The sequence below is a fragment of the Macadamia integrifolia genome, chromosome 6 (assembly GCF_013358625.1).
Source record: "Macadamia integrifolia cultivar HAES 741 chromosome 6, SCU_Mint_v3, whole genome shotgun sequence".
Classification (NCBI taxonomy): domain Eukaryota; kingdom Viridiplantae; phylum Streptophyta; class Magnoliopsida; order Proteales; family Proteaceae; genus Macadamia; species Macadamia integrifolia.
Window position 1 is genome coordinate 8,095,165 of NC_056562.1, and position 17,297 is coordinate 8,112,461.

The 17,297-nt window shown below is 39.4% G+C and overlaps 1 protein-coding gene across 1 annotated transcript in view; it reads right to left on the reverse strand.

Moving 5' to 3' along the window:
- LOC122081881 (nucleoid-associated protein At4g30620, chloroplastic-like) overlaps positions 1-17,087 on the reverse strand; it is a 38,493-nt gene extending 21,406 nt beyond the window's left edge. Inside the window, exons 1-2 of the mRNA XM_042649247.1 lie at positions 16,924-17,087; positions 13,891-14,042 (exon numbers count right to left, since the gene is read on the reverse strand). Coding sequence (XP_042505181.1) covers positions 13,891-14,042; positions 16,924-17,014 — 243 coding nt within the window. The 5' untranslated portion in view covers positions 17,015-17,087. The remainder of the gene's footprint in view (positions 1-13,890; positions 14,043-16,923) is intronic.
- Positions 17,088-17,297: the final 210 nt, after the last annotated feature.

Genomic DNA, 17,297 nt, shown 5'->3' on the forward strand with positions numbered 1-17,297 from the left:
GATAGACGATAGTGCTTGACAAGATAGGTTATGCTTAGGGTAGCCAGAGATTAGATTTTTGCGGTTGCATTGGAACTTGTAGTTTCAGTGAACCGAAGTATGAACCAAATCGAGACCTGAGGATAGCTTCTTCTCTTTAATTCTTGTTCTTGTTAATTGGCTTATTTAGTTTTAATTTGAATTCTGAATTTATAAATTTGATTTTTAAAACAACATTCACCTCAATCTTAGTAGATTTAGCCTTCTAGTTCCCTGTGGATTCGACCTCTTTCTTACTACTATCTCATAGTTTAGTTAGGGTTTATTTTGATTCATTCACGACAACAATCATTCTACTATTCTATTCTATTATTACTTCTTTTCTCACTTCAGATCTGAAAATTAAATTTGTTATCAGCAAGGATCGAGGTTTCGATTTCGACCCTGGCCGAAACCGAAACTTCCCAAGTTTTGACCGAAATCTAGGATTTTTCTAAACTAAATTCAAAACCTAGGTTTCAAGGCTCATAAAAATGGGATTTTTATTATTATTTTTTTTTGGGTTATTATTTGGACACCCCCTATACAATAGCCAGATTGCTTGACACCCCAAAAGTTTGAATAGTTTACTTGAGCCACCCTTACATTTAAGATTTATTACAACTAGCCCCTGTCCACTAGTCAATCAACGTTTAGTGATGACTTAATGGTTGGAGAAAATCCTTAATGCCCAAACTACCCCTTAAGGCAGTCAATAGACCTTTATACCCTTTAACTAAAACAAGGAAGTTTCCTTCCCTTTCATCGTTGAACAACTCTCCACCGGCGAAGAACAAAGCCGGTATGAAGCCCCCCTCTCTGTTCTCCAAAACGCTAACCTACAACCCTCAACAACAACACGACAATCTCAAGATTTTCAGACAAAAATTCCAAATCTCAGTTCCTCCTCCTTACTCCCGATCGCTTTGATCAGAGTCTGACGCAAGAAATCTAGATGGGATATTCCATCTAATGCTGCCGGAAGAAGATGAAACACATAGGCTGTCAAAATCCCAATAACTGGATTCAAGGTATGTCAGACAAATATCCCTCTAAAACTCTTTGAATTAGTATTAAAAAATCTTTGTTGTCTTATTCGAGACTCATCCACTGTGATTTCTACCCACACCCATTTCATTTTACTTGGAGTTCTGAACGTGCTAATGTTGTCTGAGTTCTGCTGTACCTGCAGCTATTCAGTTTCAGAAAGTTTTGGATTAGATTTAGAACCCGGGAGGAAAGTTGGATTGAAATTGGGTCTGGGTCGAAATTAGGTGGTGACTTTGGATCCAAATCAAAAGTTGGAATTAAATTTCATATTGAATTGACGAACTTTTCAATTACTAGGTCGTTTGGATGAAAGATGTGAGGTAATGGTATCATCTGGATTAATGAACATCGATTACACACTGTTGGAAGCCTTCCGGAGAGGGCAACGATTCTAGTAGGAGTGAAGATTGAAGCGGCCGGACAGACGGGTTTGATCATCTAGATTAATGAACAGTAAATTTTTTTTGTTCTTTATTTTCCAATCTTGATGTATTTAACTCCTTGAAGCTGTTGACAATGGCCTTTTTTTTTTTTTTTTTTTTTTTTAAGCCCTTTAAATCGGGAGTTTCAGAAGTTTTGGCCATGATTTTATTTTCCATGAGTTTTTTTGACATAATGATCGCCGACACTTTCTGTCCTTGCATTCGCCTCTGTATCGTCGCTCTAGGTGGATCTCCCTTTGTCGGGACTTATTGGCCCCTATTGCTCCGGTTAGTTATAAGTTGCGTAAAGCTGAAAACAAAAGGGCAGGTTCAATAACTCATAAGGGTAAAATGGTATTTTCTATTCAACCACTAGCAGTAGCTAAGACCGTCAGGTTTCATGGGGCTTCAAGTAAACTTTTCAAACTTCTGGAGTGTCAAACAATCAGGCCATAGTACAAGGGTGTCAAAGTAATTAACCTTTTCTTTTATGCATATTTTTACCATTTCACATCTATTCTATACATTAGTTTCACAAAAAAAAAAAAAAAAAAAACCAGTCAAAATGGTACTTTTAGTTTGGACTCAAGTTTGCTAGTGTACGTTGAATGCTGTTGTACACTAACACTATCAAAAAAACTGACTACATATACTAGAAATGTAAAGGGATTTTCTTGTTGACACCTCTTAAGATGTCAAATATTTTGTAATCATACTTTTTGCACTTTAGGTATGACACAATTTTTTCCCCTAAGAGTAATATGTCATTTTACATTTGTAATTGCATGACAATGACATATTCATATGTCCCTTTCGACTAATTTTTGAAAACCATTTTATACCCTATCTTATAAACCTTTTGGGAATGAGACAAGGGGCAATTACGAGAAGATGTCAAGTTCTAAATACACATATAGATGTGTCATTCATACACTCCCAAATGTAAATATGCAATTAAAATAATTAAAACAATCAAAACATACATTAGGTTAAGGAAATACAAGTATAAAACACTCACCACTCAATACATGGAGTTTCATGGCATGTCTAATCCACGAGCTTCGTACCACTTATGATGTCGTTGACGCTCCTCTGAATGCAGGACATATGTATCGCATGAGATATTTTGTGCCCAGCACTATGTCTATGTACTAATTCTTCCAAAAATTAGATTTACGGAAAAAAAGCATTACCTTCATGTTCCAATCACGCAAATCGAAGCCGTAGAAGGGTTTAATGAATAGAAGAATGCCAAAAACTAGGAAGACATCAAGTGATTTGGCCAAAAACTTGAGCAAAACCCCCTTGCAAGTGTTGAAACTTGGGAAATTCCCAGCTCTCGGTCGAAACAAAGTGTTGAAATTTGCGAAACTTGCAAAAGCTGTCGAAACAAAGGTTGAAACCAGGTACAAACCAGTTTCGAGTCTTTTGACCATTGGTTCTATCCCGGACAAGGTCGAAACCGAGTTGTCTCTGCTGAAACTTGCAGTTTCTACCGAAACTAAGAACCGTGGTTATCAGTCCTACATTCCATATTAGTTCAGATCTGCTTTCCGCCAATCCTTGGGGCCTGTGAGCAGTGCGAAATCCAAAAGTTGGATATCATACTGCACCAATTGGATTTTGGATCTCATCAAATTTATACATCTATGGTTATCCAGTGTTGTTTAAGAATTATTATCAGTTGTCCTAGATTTATTGATCATAAGGCATCAAATAATCAAAGTTTCAACAAAACTAAGAACAGAGTGAGGGTCCAAAGGTGGAAAACTATATAAGAGCCTAGGAATTGATTTTCTCTCAAATAAGTGATGTTTTTCTTATGCTTTCCTGCTAGGCGCTAGCTCCCATTGCACTCTTGGAATGATTCCTAAGTCTCTATCTATATTTCAGGATAATTTCTCTCCCCCAATCGAGATATCCTCTGTTCCATTCAATAAAAATTGATTGAACCATCAAAACTTGGCTATACCTTTTCCTGATCTATTTCTCTTTATTTCTGCAGTTGAACTGATGCAGTTGTACCATCCATGCAACTCCACCATTCAAATCATAGTTTACATCCAACCTCCACCCATACATATAACTCTTTAACGCACCCAAAAATTGGCAAAACCTAAATTTCCCTCTTGAACCAGTGATCAACTATAGAACACCACTTAAACCACTCTTATAGAAATCAGCTGGCTTACTTAATTCTTCAAACCGATCTTATTAATGCAGAACTAGGATTGACAAGTCAACCTAGTCCCAAAGCTGCAGGATAGTCTCAATGAACAACCAATATCCAAAGTAGAACAGCAACACAAAGCAACTCAAGATTAAAACGGAAAACCAAGTCTATAACAGCCAACCGATTACAGAACTGTTAAGAATCTGTGAACAGAACTAACAATAGATGATAGGGCCGTAATAGTAAGAGGCCTAAATCCAACTAATAATAAGATCCAACACCCAAAGAAACCAACAGAAATCAAGGCAGGTCTATTGATTTCAAATCTGGGAAGAAAAGGTCGAGAGAAGACAAAACTGGGGAAATTTCTAATATCTCCCAATTGGCTGGTCAGAATTGGACCAGGTTTGGATCGAAGGTAGTACTAGGTGGGAGGGAGGTTCAGTCCGATTTTCAGCCACGTAGGATGGCTGAAAGTGTTTCAGGCAGCAGGGATCAAATAGGAAACTAAGAATTTTTCCTGGGCAGAACTGTGGAAGACAATGGAATCAATTACCTGTAGATCATTGCAGCAGCAGTAGATCCTTAACTAATTTAGAGGAGAAGAAGATAAGCAAAGGAAGAATAGGACCTCTCGGGCTTCTCACCGCAGAGAGTCAACTGGATCAAAAACCAGTTCCATCAGCCTTAATCAAACACAAGACAATCTCCATGGAGAAGGCAGCCGCAGCTACAGCAATTGTTTTTTTCAAATCGTTCTAGCTTTAGAGCCTCCTCTTCTTTATTTATAATGATGGGGAAGAGAATTACAAACTAGAAGATTTCTTAAAAAGAAACCTTAATTCAATCTTCTAATACAATACTTACTAAAAACTGAAATTAGGAACTAACTGAAATTAGAAACTAGCTAAAAAAGGAATTAACTACTAATGCCTTGACTCAACTAATAACTTGACTCCTAAAAAAACAAATATAACTTAAATTAAACCCAACTAAAAAGGAAACAAACTAGTTAATCCCGTATGCAACCTTAATACCCCTAGTTTAGGCCCATAAAAGGGGCCTATTACACTCGAAACACATGGGATCAAAGGCCCAACATGTATGAAACCCAACCCTAGGCTTATTCCTAATAAAACAAGCCTATGTTGGTGATTAATCTGGGTCAACTTTCCCCAAATTGAAAAAATTCGTCTTCGAATTTTGCAGTGATGAGGGGGAATCAAAATGTGAGTAGCAGCTTTGACCATTCCCAAACAAAATTCTAATTGCTTGTAAACTTTTGGAAGGTAGTTTTCAAGGCGTGGAGCTTTCTCTTCAAAGAACTATGATGGTATAATGAACTTTGTGTGTTCAACCTCTAAATAAATACCAACCGTGAATGTCGTATGCATAGAGTCATCAACGTTGATAACCTTCTCATCAAGGATTGGAGGAACAAGCTCTTTCTTTTCAGCAAGAATCTCAAAGACTTGTTCTGGAGTGCTCTCAATCACTACCTCATCGTCCACGACTTCAATATTGTCTACTTTGTTCTCTTCAACATAAGACTTTTCACTTGAATCTTCTATCTCTTGACCTTCTGTATTTGAAGCTTCAAGAACTATCTCTTCAATGGGAACCTTGACTTCAAGTTCTTTTGGTTTGAATAGAGGTATCTTCACTTCCCATAGAGGTGTTGCAGGTGCTATTAATGATTCTAGGACACCAACACGTTGCTGCATTCTAACTAATAGTTCATCCATTTGTTGATTTAGTCATATCAACATCTCCATCATTATAGCCATCATATCAACAGAAGGGGCTAAAACCCTCGATGGGCTATTCTCTGCCATGCTCTGATACCACTTAATGTATAGCTAAGATGGACAAGTCAAACCAGCTGACAACTGGAGGATTTTTAAACCAAAGAACAACCACAGTCCAGCCCAATAGTTAGAACAGTAAATCAGAATAGGAGAGAGATCAGGTCAGAAAACAAACAAGCTATCGATTTCAAAAAATAGGGTTCCTTAGGTAAAATCAGCAAGCAGTCAAGGGGACCTAACAGAGACAGGTATAAACCTCGCAAAGTCCAACTAACATGAACAATACTTTAGGGGGAATCACGTGGAGCTTAGTAACTAGAACAGAACAGGAAACTCCTACCGATTTCAGGTTTTACTGCAAAAGTGCACTACAAGACAAAATCTAGGTGATTTTCTATAGACCAGAGGGCCCAAAGAGGTTGGGAATCACGTCAAGTTTCCCTCTATAGGGGGCTTCTTCGATCCAAAACTCAGCCCAAACTAATGGCTGGTTTGGCCTGGGCAGATTCTGAAAAACTCCCACAGAACCTTCTAATCTTCTAGACAGAATTACCTGATTAGATGATTTGCAACTGAATACTTGATAAAACCTTGAAGTAAAGAAGAACACTTGAAAAAGAGGATCTTCCTGGACTTCCCACCGCAAGGAGTCATTGGATCAAACACCAACCCTTCACTATGATCAGACACATAACAGATTCTCACAGAGAAGGCAGCAGCAGCTACAGCAATTGTTTTTTTTTTTTTCAAATCGTTCCAGCTTTAGGAGCCTCCTCTTCTTAATTTATAATGATGAGGGAGGGAATGACATAATAGTAGGTTCCTTAAAAGGAAACTTTAATTTAACCTGCTAACACAATACTTACTAAAAACTGAAATTAGGAACTAACTGAAATTAGAAACTAGCTAAAAAAGGAAACTAACTACTAATGACTTGACTCAACTAATAACTTGACTCCTAAGAAAACTGTTGTAATAATAGATTTTATGGGTTTTAGGGAAAGTGTCAATTACTAAACGGACCCTAAGGGGTTTAATGGTCTTTGTAATTCTCTAGAACCTTCTCTCCATTGTTATAAATAAAGGGCTGGTGTCATATTAGACACAAGTCATTACCCCATTCAACATGATATCAGAGCCTTAGGATATGAAACCCTAAGGGCTCTCCCTCTTCTCCATCTCTTTGCCTCTTTCTCATTTCTCTCTCTCACTCCCAGTGCCTCTTTCATCTGCGCCTCCCTCCATCTCTCTTCATCTGCTTTTCTTTCGTGGTGGGAGCTTCTTAAACCATCAAGAGGGTTTCTAGCCTCCACCCATCCTTTCCCTAAGCTCTTACACTCTCTTCTACAAAGATCTGAGAGACCCATAACCTTTTTTTATCACTTTTTCAAGGTTTTCTTCCTGAGAACATTTTTTCATTGTCCGAATCATTTTTCCCCGCTCGATGCTCCGATCATGTTGATGTTTGTTGCGATTGGTGCCTCTTATCCATGTGGTGGTATGTACCGACCACTTTTTATTTGAGGTCTCTGTTCTAGAGCTATCCCCAAAATCGTTTTCTCAGGGTTTTACCCTTTATCGATTTTTGGGTTTTCTAGCTTTTTCTGGTTATTTTGGTGCTTTCTCTATTTCCGGCTAGTGTCTCTTCTATTTGCACAGCCCCCTTGAGTAACAACCATGTCTACCATCTCATCTGCTTCTACTGGCGGAGACACCACAACTCTTCCTATCTTTCCTCCTTGTGCTATCAAGCTTGATGGAACAAACTACCCTATGGGGTCACGCTCAGTCTGCATCTCCATCAAGTCCCGTGGTTATTACAGGTACCTCACTGGAACCATGAAGCGTCCGACACTCCGACCACCGGTATTGAGATTAACAAGTGGGAATGTGCCAACTCTCAGGTTATGGCCTTCCTTGTCAACTCCATGTTGCCACAACTTTCACGTGGCTATCTCCTCCTTGAATCCTCTGCGAAGATCTGGAAGTCTGTCCATGATATCTATTCTCAGGCAGGGAATGATGCTCAGGTCTTTGAGTTTCGCCAAAAGGTTCATGATCTGAGGCAGAGAGGGCTCACTCTATCACAGTACTACAATGAGTTGCGGTCACTATAGACTGAGTTGAATTTCTATAAGTATACTCCATCCACCGATGAAGATGTTACCAAGCTTCAGAAGTGAGAGGACAAAATCAAAGTCTATGACTTTCTGGTATGTCTGAATGTGGAGTTTGATTAGCTGCGGTCCCAGGTTTTGAGTCGTACCCCCTTTCCTACCTTGGATCAAGCCTATGTTGTGATCCAACTTGAGGACAGTCAACGTACCACTATGCTTCCACAACAAGCTACCACTCCTACTGAGAGATCTGCACTTGTTTCTAGCACTCAATCCCTTAGTGCAGCCCCACAGACTGGTGGCTCCTCTGCTAGGACTCCAGTGAAGTGCGATTACTGTGGGAAGGAGCGTCACACCAAGGAGCACTGTTGGAAGCTTCATGGTCATCCTGCTGATACATTTGGAAAAGGGCGAGGGAAGGGACATGCCGGTACTTCTGGGCACTATACTGAGAGCCCTGACTCTGACTCTGCTCTTAGCTCCTCAGTAGCTTTGCTATCATTTGACGAGCTTACTGCCCTCCGGCGCCTTTTGACACATCCAAACTCTCCTGCATCTGCCACTGCGAGCTCTGCTCATTCCAACCCTTCTGGGTCAGGTATCTCCTTTTGTGGCCATACTATGTTTGTCCCTTCTACCCCTTGGATTATAGACTCTGGGGCTTCTAATCATATGACAGGCCGTTTGTCTCTTTTTCACAGTACACTACTTGTCCTGATAATGGTAAGGTCAAATTGGCTAATGGGACTTATTCCACTATTCTGGGGAAAGGCTCTACTGGCTGTACCCATAGTTAGCAAATTCGGATTCGGGAATTATTCGGGCGGAGAATTATTCGGAATAATTCGGTTGATTAATTTAAGGATTCGGTCAAAAAAGCTTATTGGGTTTTTTTTTTTTTTTTTTTAAATACTGTTTAAGTGGACCGAATAATTCGGTTTAATCCGGATTCGGTCCGAATTATTCGCGTTTTATATTCACTTTTGAAAAAATCATGAATTTTACCGAATTTTATTTTAAATTCGGATTCGGTCCGAATTTTTGATAAAATTCGGTTCGGCCGAATAATTCGCGAATTATTTGGCCGAATTGATAACACTGGTTGTACCCCCTCTTTATCCCTTTCTACTGTATTGCATGTTCCTTCTTTCCTACTAAACTTTTGTCCATTAGTAGTCTTACTTCCAGTCTTAATTGCAAAGTCACATTTTCCCGACTCATTGGATTTTTCAGGATCTGGTGATAGGGGTAACGAGTGGCTCTAGTAGGGTACATAATGGTCTGTATCTGCTTGATAATGACTCAGCATTGGTCTCTAGTCAGGCTCTTCAGACATCTTCTACGTCACCTCCCATCTCTAAGTTACTGCAGTGGTATCATCGGTTGGGACATCCCCCTTTGGGAACTTTAGCTAGAGTTTTTCCTTCCTTTAATAATTGTAATTCGAGTCAATTTTTTTGTGAGGCATGTGTTTTGGCCAAACAAACTCGAATCACTTATTCTATTTCTAGAAATAAAAGTGCCACTCCTTTTTCATTAATACATTATGATATTTGGGGTCCATCCCGTTATGTGTCTGTCAATGGTTATCGGTGGTTTGTCTCTTTTATTGATTGTCATTCTCGGACTACTTGGGTTTATATGATGCGAACCAAGGGTGAGACCTTCTATTGCTTTCAGCAGTTTCACCGCATGGTTCAGGCTAAGTTCGGTGCTACCATTGAGATCCTTCAAAGCGACAATGGCCATTAATATTTTGAAGGGTCCTTTCAAGCTTACCTTTACAATCATGGGATGATTCATCAGACTAGTAGTGTAGATACTTAGGCTCAGAATGGGATTGCTTAAGCGAAAGAATCGCCACCTTTGTGAAGTAGCATGCTCTCTTATGTTTGAGATGCATATTCCTCCCCAGTATTGAAGCAATGCAATTCTCACTGCTGCCTTTCTTATTAACCGAATGCCTTCTCGAGTCCATATCTTCCACTCCACTCTGGATCTTCTCCAAGGTTGCGCTGCTTTTCTTGTACCTCCTAAGGTATTCGGTAGTATTTGCTATGCTCGGATCATCATCCTCGTGGAAAGTTTGATTCTCGTGGTCTCCGATGCATTTTTCTGGGGTATGCCCCTCCTCAGAAAGCCTATCGGTGTTTTTATCCTCCTACTCGGCGTTAGTTTGTGACTATGGATGTTATCTTTCACGAATCTGCGTCATACTACACTGCAACACCTCTTCAGGGTGAGTCTCCTTCCATCATGGAAGATGTGCCACCGTCTTTTGAAATTGCTATCCCTGCTAGTATCCCGTTTCAGGGGAGAGTGACACTCCTACTTCTACTGTGCCTCGGCCAAAGATACGTGTGTAGAGTTGCAGAGAGCAAACTCAGACCACTACACATCCAGCATCTACCCTACCATGTCAATCGTCTCCTCTTGAGCCCAATCTTGTCCCCTTGGACCCTAGTAATTCTCCTTCTCCTTCTGTTGAGCAGTCTCTTGAGTTGCCTATTGCTGTTCATAAAGGCATTAGGCCTTATACTTTACATCTTATTGCTAAAATTGTTTCTTATGACTCACTCTCTCCTTCCTACTATAGTTTTGTGTGTTCTCTTTCCTGTGTCCATTCCTCATACCTGGCAGGAAGCGAGTGCAGGCTCACAATGGCAGGCAACTATGGTTGAAAAGATGCAAGCTCTGAAGAAAAATGACACATGGGATCTGGTGTGTCTTCCCTCATAAAAGAAGAAAGGTGGGTGCAAATGGGTCTTCATAGTAAAACAGAAGGTTAATGGTACATTGGATCGGTACAAGGCCAGACTTGTTGCCAAAGTGATGGGGACAGGCTTCACACAGACTTATGGGATTGACTACCAGGAGACAATTGCTCCAGTTGCTAAGATGAACACAATTCCTGTTATCTTGGCTTATGCCGCCAACTTAGATTGAGATCTCCAGTAGTTAGATGTGAAGAATGCCTTCCTTCATGGGGAACTTAAGGAAGTGTATATGGACATTCCTCCTGGGTTTACTTGCTCCAAAACCCAAGGGAAGGTATGCAAGCTAAAGCGTGCTCTGTATGGGCTGAAGTAATCCCCTCATGCTTGGTTCGGACGTTTCCATAAGGCTATGGTTGCTATAGGTTACTCTCAAAGCAATGCTGACAACACTCTGTTCATCAAGAGATCTGGTGGGAAGATTCCTATCCCGATAGTCTTATGTAGATGATATTTTTGTTACCGGTGATGATCTGGCAGAAATCTCTCGCCTTAAGAGATACTTGAGTGAGGATGATGCAGAACTGAAAACATATTCTAGAAGGAGGAAGAGGGTCGACCATCACCATAGTGGCTGAGGTCGACCAAGGCTGTTTCCAAGCCCCACGGCTTGGGTATTGATGGGGATTTAGTTTGGATTTAGTTTATAAATTAGTTTCTAATTTAGCTTCTAATTTCAGTCCAATATTAGTTTCTAATTCCAGTCTATTTCTAGTTTCCTTTTTCATTAGTTTACAATCTCATTTTTTAGTAATTACATATTAGTAGTTTTGTTATTTCAGTTTTAGTAACTTTGAGTTACCAATATTTGTAAACATTCCCCATCATTATAAATAAAGGAAAGGGGTTCTTTTATACCCCACGATTTTATGAAACAAAATTATACTGTTGTCGTTGCTTCTCTGTGAGAGTCTGTTGTGTGTTTGATCACAGTGTGGGTTGGTGTGTGATCCAACGACTCCTTGCGGCGTGGAGGTCTTCTTCAGGTTCTATTATTCTCTTCAAGTCTTCTCTCTTCTCAAGATCTTACACTACTGCAACACAGGTAATTATACTGCAACTTTTCTGCCCAGAAATTCTGAAATAGAACCTTTCGGCCTCTTCTGCTGGAGCCAGTTCCAGCCACTGTTTAGGCCCCAAATCGAGTTCGATTGTTCCCCTATACTCCCTGATGGATCGACCCAAAGTGGGTCTAATTCTAAGCTGCTGTTAACGAGATTTTCAAAATCTCCAGATTTTTGTCCTGCAGTTAATCTGCCAGAATTTAAACAGAATCGGTAGCTGAACTGTTTAATTCTGTTCTGCTATTTTCTGCTGTTTTTTTGGGACTGCTGCATCTTATTAATACCGCTGGATATTAGTTTATTGGATCTACTAAAATCTGGGCTAGATAGTATTGAGTATTGTGATCGATAGTTACTGTTACCCTTTTTTCTGTGGTCTGATTTTTCTTGCTGGTATATCAATCTGCTGTGGACTATTGTGGAGGTTATGTGGTCGTTCTTTGGTTTAATTTTCCTGCAGTTTTGGGTCTAGTTTGCTTGTCAAATCTAGTCCTACATTAGAGGAATTCAAAATCAAAGACCTAGGACAACTTCGTTACTTCCTCGGCATTGAAGTTACCAGGTCTTCTCGTGGGATCTACTTATCTCAACGGAAGTATGTGTTTGATCTTCTCTCTAAGACAGGCATGCTGGGGTGTAAGCCAGCAGATACTCCTATTGAAGCTAAAGGTCACCTGAGTAGCAAGGACGGTGATCCGGTAGATATGGAAAAATATCAGAGATTAGTGGGGCGGTTGATCTATCTCTTTCATACACGCCCTGACATAACATTTGCCGTCAACCTGGTTAGTCAGTACATGCATAATCCCTACTCAACTCACATAGAAACTATGTTGCATATTCTCTGGTACTTGAAATCTGCCCCAAGACGTGGCATCATTTTTTCTCCTCATTATCACCTTAGAGTGGAGGCCTTCATAGATGCGGATTCAGCTGGTTCCCCTAATGACCGCAAGTCTACTACTTGTTATTGCACCTTTGTTGGTAGTAACCTTGTTACATGGCGTAGCAAGAAGCAAGTCGTGGTTGCCTGTTCAAGTGCTAAAGCAGAGTTCCGTACTATGGCACATGGCATTTGTGAGCTCCTACGGCTTCATGGTCATCTCACTAATTTGGCTCTTCATGCTACCCTTCCTATGAAGCTCTTTTGTGACAACAAATCTGCCATTAACATTGCTCACAACCCTATCCAGCATGATCGAACCAAGCATATGGAGATCGATCAACACTTCATCAAAGAGAAGCTAGATATGGGCCTTATCACTGTGCCTTTTGTTCCCAGTAATGAACAATTGGCTGATGTATTTACTAAAGGTCTTAGTAGAAAGATGGTTCATCATATTATCTACAAGTTGGCCATATGTAATATCTATGCACCAACTTGAGAGGGAGTGTTGTAATAATGGGTTTTATAGGTTTGAGGGAAAGTGTCAAATGCCAAACGGACCCTAAGGGGTTTAATGGTCTATATAATTCTCTAGAACCTTCTCTCTATTGTTATAAATAAAGAGGGCTGGTGTCATATTAGACACAAGTCATTATCCCATTCAACAAAAACAAATATAACTTAAATTAAACCCAACTAAAAAGGAAAGTAATTAAAGAGGAAACAAACTAGTAAATCCCGTATGTAACCTCAATACCCCTAGTTTAGGCCCATAAAAGTGGCCTATTGCATTCAACACACATGGGATCAAAGGCCCAACATATATGGAACCCAACCCTAGGCTTATTCCTACTAAAACAAGAGTATGTTGGTGATTAATCTGCATCACTTATATAATTCAGCTGGCTTTTCTTAATTCCCCACAACTGTCATACTCATATGCCTACTAAATCCTAATTCCTTATTCTCTACTTGACAATTTCAACACCCCCACCCTATATTTTTCATGATTGAGCTTTTACTGGATAGGTTCTCTACCTATTGATTTTAGACTCTTCAGCTCTTACTGTTGCAAGACTGAAGCATCATTCACAAATAAGGTATCAAGTATATTTGAATATCATATCCTTCAAGCACAGTTATAAAGGCATCACCTAGGTGTCCAGCCGCCCTTTGCTGGAAGGCGCCTTAGTCTCCTAGGCGATACCCTGACGCCTTTTTGGTGTCACCTTGATTTTTTCCCTCCTCCAATTTGGGATCTCCAAGATACCATAACAACTATGGTGGAAAGCATAAGAGGAAAATGACAAGAAACTTAGAAAAGCAAATCATGACTAATCATTTATGCATATGAGTATATGACTATATGAGTATTAATTACTCTCATTTCTCCTATTTTTCTTTTGCATGGATCCATGTAGCCAAGCCCATTAAGTTGGAATAAGGATGAGTTTGTTGTTGTGAGTACTGATTTAAGTTATATGAAAATGTCTGAAATGCCATTGTAACATTAGAAAATTAACGCAGCCACGAACTAAATGCATCGATCAATTGGAACAGAAGGGTAGCTAAATTTACCTTTGACTGGCCATCATCATTCTTCTCATTATTATCCTTCTTTCCGCCAAATAAACTGTAAACCTGAAAAGATTTTGGGTTACGAGATCTACTTCCAGGCAAGGATAAAGCTGGTATAGAAATTGGACCAGCATTTGAGCTTATTTTATTGCCTGAAAAGCAGAAGCAGCCACAAGAAATTGAGTCGCAATTGTCTCTATTAGAATTTAGAAATAATATATAAAACCTAACAGCATGCATCCTTGGACAAAGCAAAAGCAAACCATAAAATTTAGAACAGGTATAAAAGGTATAAAAGTTGAAGTGCAGTGAAAATTCATGTTATTTCACCATCAAAATGGTATTTATAATCAAAAGTATGGTCATACACATTCATAGAGAACTTCTAGCTCTAGGAGAATATAGCCTTAAAGGAATCATTAGAAATATAAGTGGGGGAAAGGGAAAAGGAGGGGTGAACTGCAAAATCACAATAATGCAGAAACCTAAATCGTATACTAAATCCTCCAAAGAATTAAGAAGAAAACTACAGGGCAACCATGCAACTTCTATTCTTAAACAGGTCCGTCAATAACAAATAACCAAATCATATTCCATTGCCAAATGTTTGCTCCAATGGATGTGGAGTAGATTGTCTAAAGCATCAGAGAACATCAACAAAGTCACTGTTATATTTTCATAAAATTAAAAGCTTGTCATGTTGTACAAGAAAAAGTAAGGCTTAGCTACTAAGTAGCTTACAACTTAACAAAATAGTTACTTCCTAGTAGATCTAGTTTCTATAATCAAAATGGAAAGAACAATAACAACAAGCTTAGCCATATCCCAACTTAATGGGGACGGCTACATGGATCCATGCAAAAAAAAAAAAGGAAAATATCACAACACCAGCAAGTCAGGAAAATCTCAACTAAATAGAGTTGGCTACATGGATCATTGCCTTCCAAACAGCTTATTGGAGCATTCCAAGCCTCCATTGAACATAGCCATACCACCTCAAACGACTTTCCCGAGGCTTGTCATTGATCAAGGCAACTCCGAAATCAGCCCTAATGTGTTCAATTATGACCTCCTATGTTGCTAATGACTTGGCAACTAAAGCTATTACAGAAGTAGAAACTATAATCATATTAGCTACTTAGTAGTTATCCTCCAAGCAAGGCAGCATCATGGGCCCACAAAATATGTCAAGAATATCCACCACCGTAGTAGACTGATGGCCACACTAGGGGATAGATCATGGGCCTTAGGGATGGGTAGATCAATGGCCTTGTAATGTGCTTAAGTTATAACCAGAATATGGGTCTATGTTTGGGCCTGAACACAACTTAAATTGATGGGCATAAAAGGAGCTTGGTTGTGCTGGTTATAAGTTAACTTGAAGCAATGGGGCTAAGTAAGGGCCTGGTTGTGTTGGCCTCTCTTCCTCCTACGCTGGTACTGTTGGAGCTCTACATCACCAAACCAAACCCATCCTTTCATCAGGTTGGGTTTATAATTTCAGAAAAGTCAAATTACATTTGGTTTGAATTCTTGTGATTTTGATTTGTAATTTGTATTATACCTATAGGGATGCTGGAAAGTATATAAATTCTCACCATTTCGCGTTGAATCAATTCTCTCCTTTTCTTTTCCCCTTCCAATAACTGGATCAAGGCTGGAAACGATATAATTTCACACAAAGTCACATTGATTCAATTCTCTCCTCTCTGTTTCCCCTTCTGATAACTGGATCAATTCTCTTCTTTTACATATTAAGACATGCCTGAACCAAAAACCCTTGTTCCTTTCTCAATCCCCTTCTTAGAAACTCTAAGTCTCTATTTTGTAAGAATCCCAGGAAAAACTAAAAAACATGGTTTTCTTATGCCTTAAATAATTGCACAACTTTTCCTTAATTTTCAAGGGAAGGTTTCTCAGACATTGAAAACCACAAGAGCTGAGCAAACCTCCACCCCCAACACCCCCAAAAAAAGTTTTATACAAAAAAACACACACAAATTTAAGCTTATTAGCTTATTCATGGTTTTAAGTATCGTTATTAGATCATCTGATCCAGCCCACCCATATCAGGATCAGCAGTGGCCATTCCAGCTGATCTAATTCTGATACTTGAATCATGAGCTTTCTAAACCTGCTCAAATGAAGGTTGACCCAGTCTAAGTTGCCAATAACCATTCTAACCCCCACAACCCACCCCCCCCCCCCCCCCCAAAAAAAAAGGGGTTAGAGCTCATTGAAATCCAAGGAGATTATATCCCATTAACCAAACTAAATTGAAATTGTCCCTTCCATTCACATACTCGAAATGGGACAGCACCAGCAATACACTTTTGAGTTCTCACTTCTCAACAAGAGTACGAGATAATGTCATACATCATACCACTTTAGCTTTAGCATTTCTGAGCCTAAGCTGGTTAACCCAGCTCCAAACCCTTTTACCAATATCATATACCAAGTTCAGGAATTAGACCATCTAATTCTAACATATAACCTTAGTCGTTCAAAGGTTTCACTTTTTGAGCCGTGAAAATCAGTTAGCTGAACTGCCCACCGATATATAGCATAACAAAGAACAACAAGGACCAACTACATTAAAGTTCACCGGGTAGAAAACTTCAGTTAATGTCAAGAAAAAAATTCATCACCCGCCTCAATAAATTGCTCATTATATTTGAAAACTGTAGAGCATAAAAGCCTCCGCTCATTCAAGAGCATGCAAACTAGGCCTTAGGCAAGCTTCTACGCTTATTGAAATCAAATTCTAGCTACTGAAAGTAGAAATGCTAGATCAACCAAGACGCTGTGAATTATAAAGAAAAAGAAGACGACTTTCCTCGGGCATATAATTTCATAGAAAACATCCCAAGAAACGAATTTTCATCAGAAATTACAATGAAGCAAACCGAATGCATATTTTCAAAAGAAACATTTTAATGTTTACATAACTAATGGTGAATCCGAAACTCCAAAATTAGAAATCGAATTTTAAGAAGAGGTTGGAAGAAGAGAGAACAAAACAAGAGGACTTACAGAACGAGATTGACGATAGGCTAGGGCTTTTACGGTTAATTATAATGTGAAAGTTCGGAATCTGAGCAGTTAAAGCGGTGGTAGACGCCATTAAAGAGGATCAAAGAAGAACGATAAGAGCGAGAGAATTGACACCCGAGGGAAGAAGCAGAGATTTTTGGAGTTTTGTGAGAAGGATATAATGTATGGGTAAAGGCTGTGCACACTGCCGTTATACCCTAAGCTAGCATCTGTTGTGTATGTTTTTCTCTTTGAAATGACTCCTCTGCCCTTCTTTGATGATGCCCCATCTGGGATTGTCAATCCCAAAAGTTCAAACCGACAGAATTGACCGGGTCTAACTATTTAAAGAACTGCCTGACTTGCATCAATTA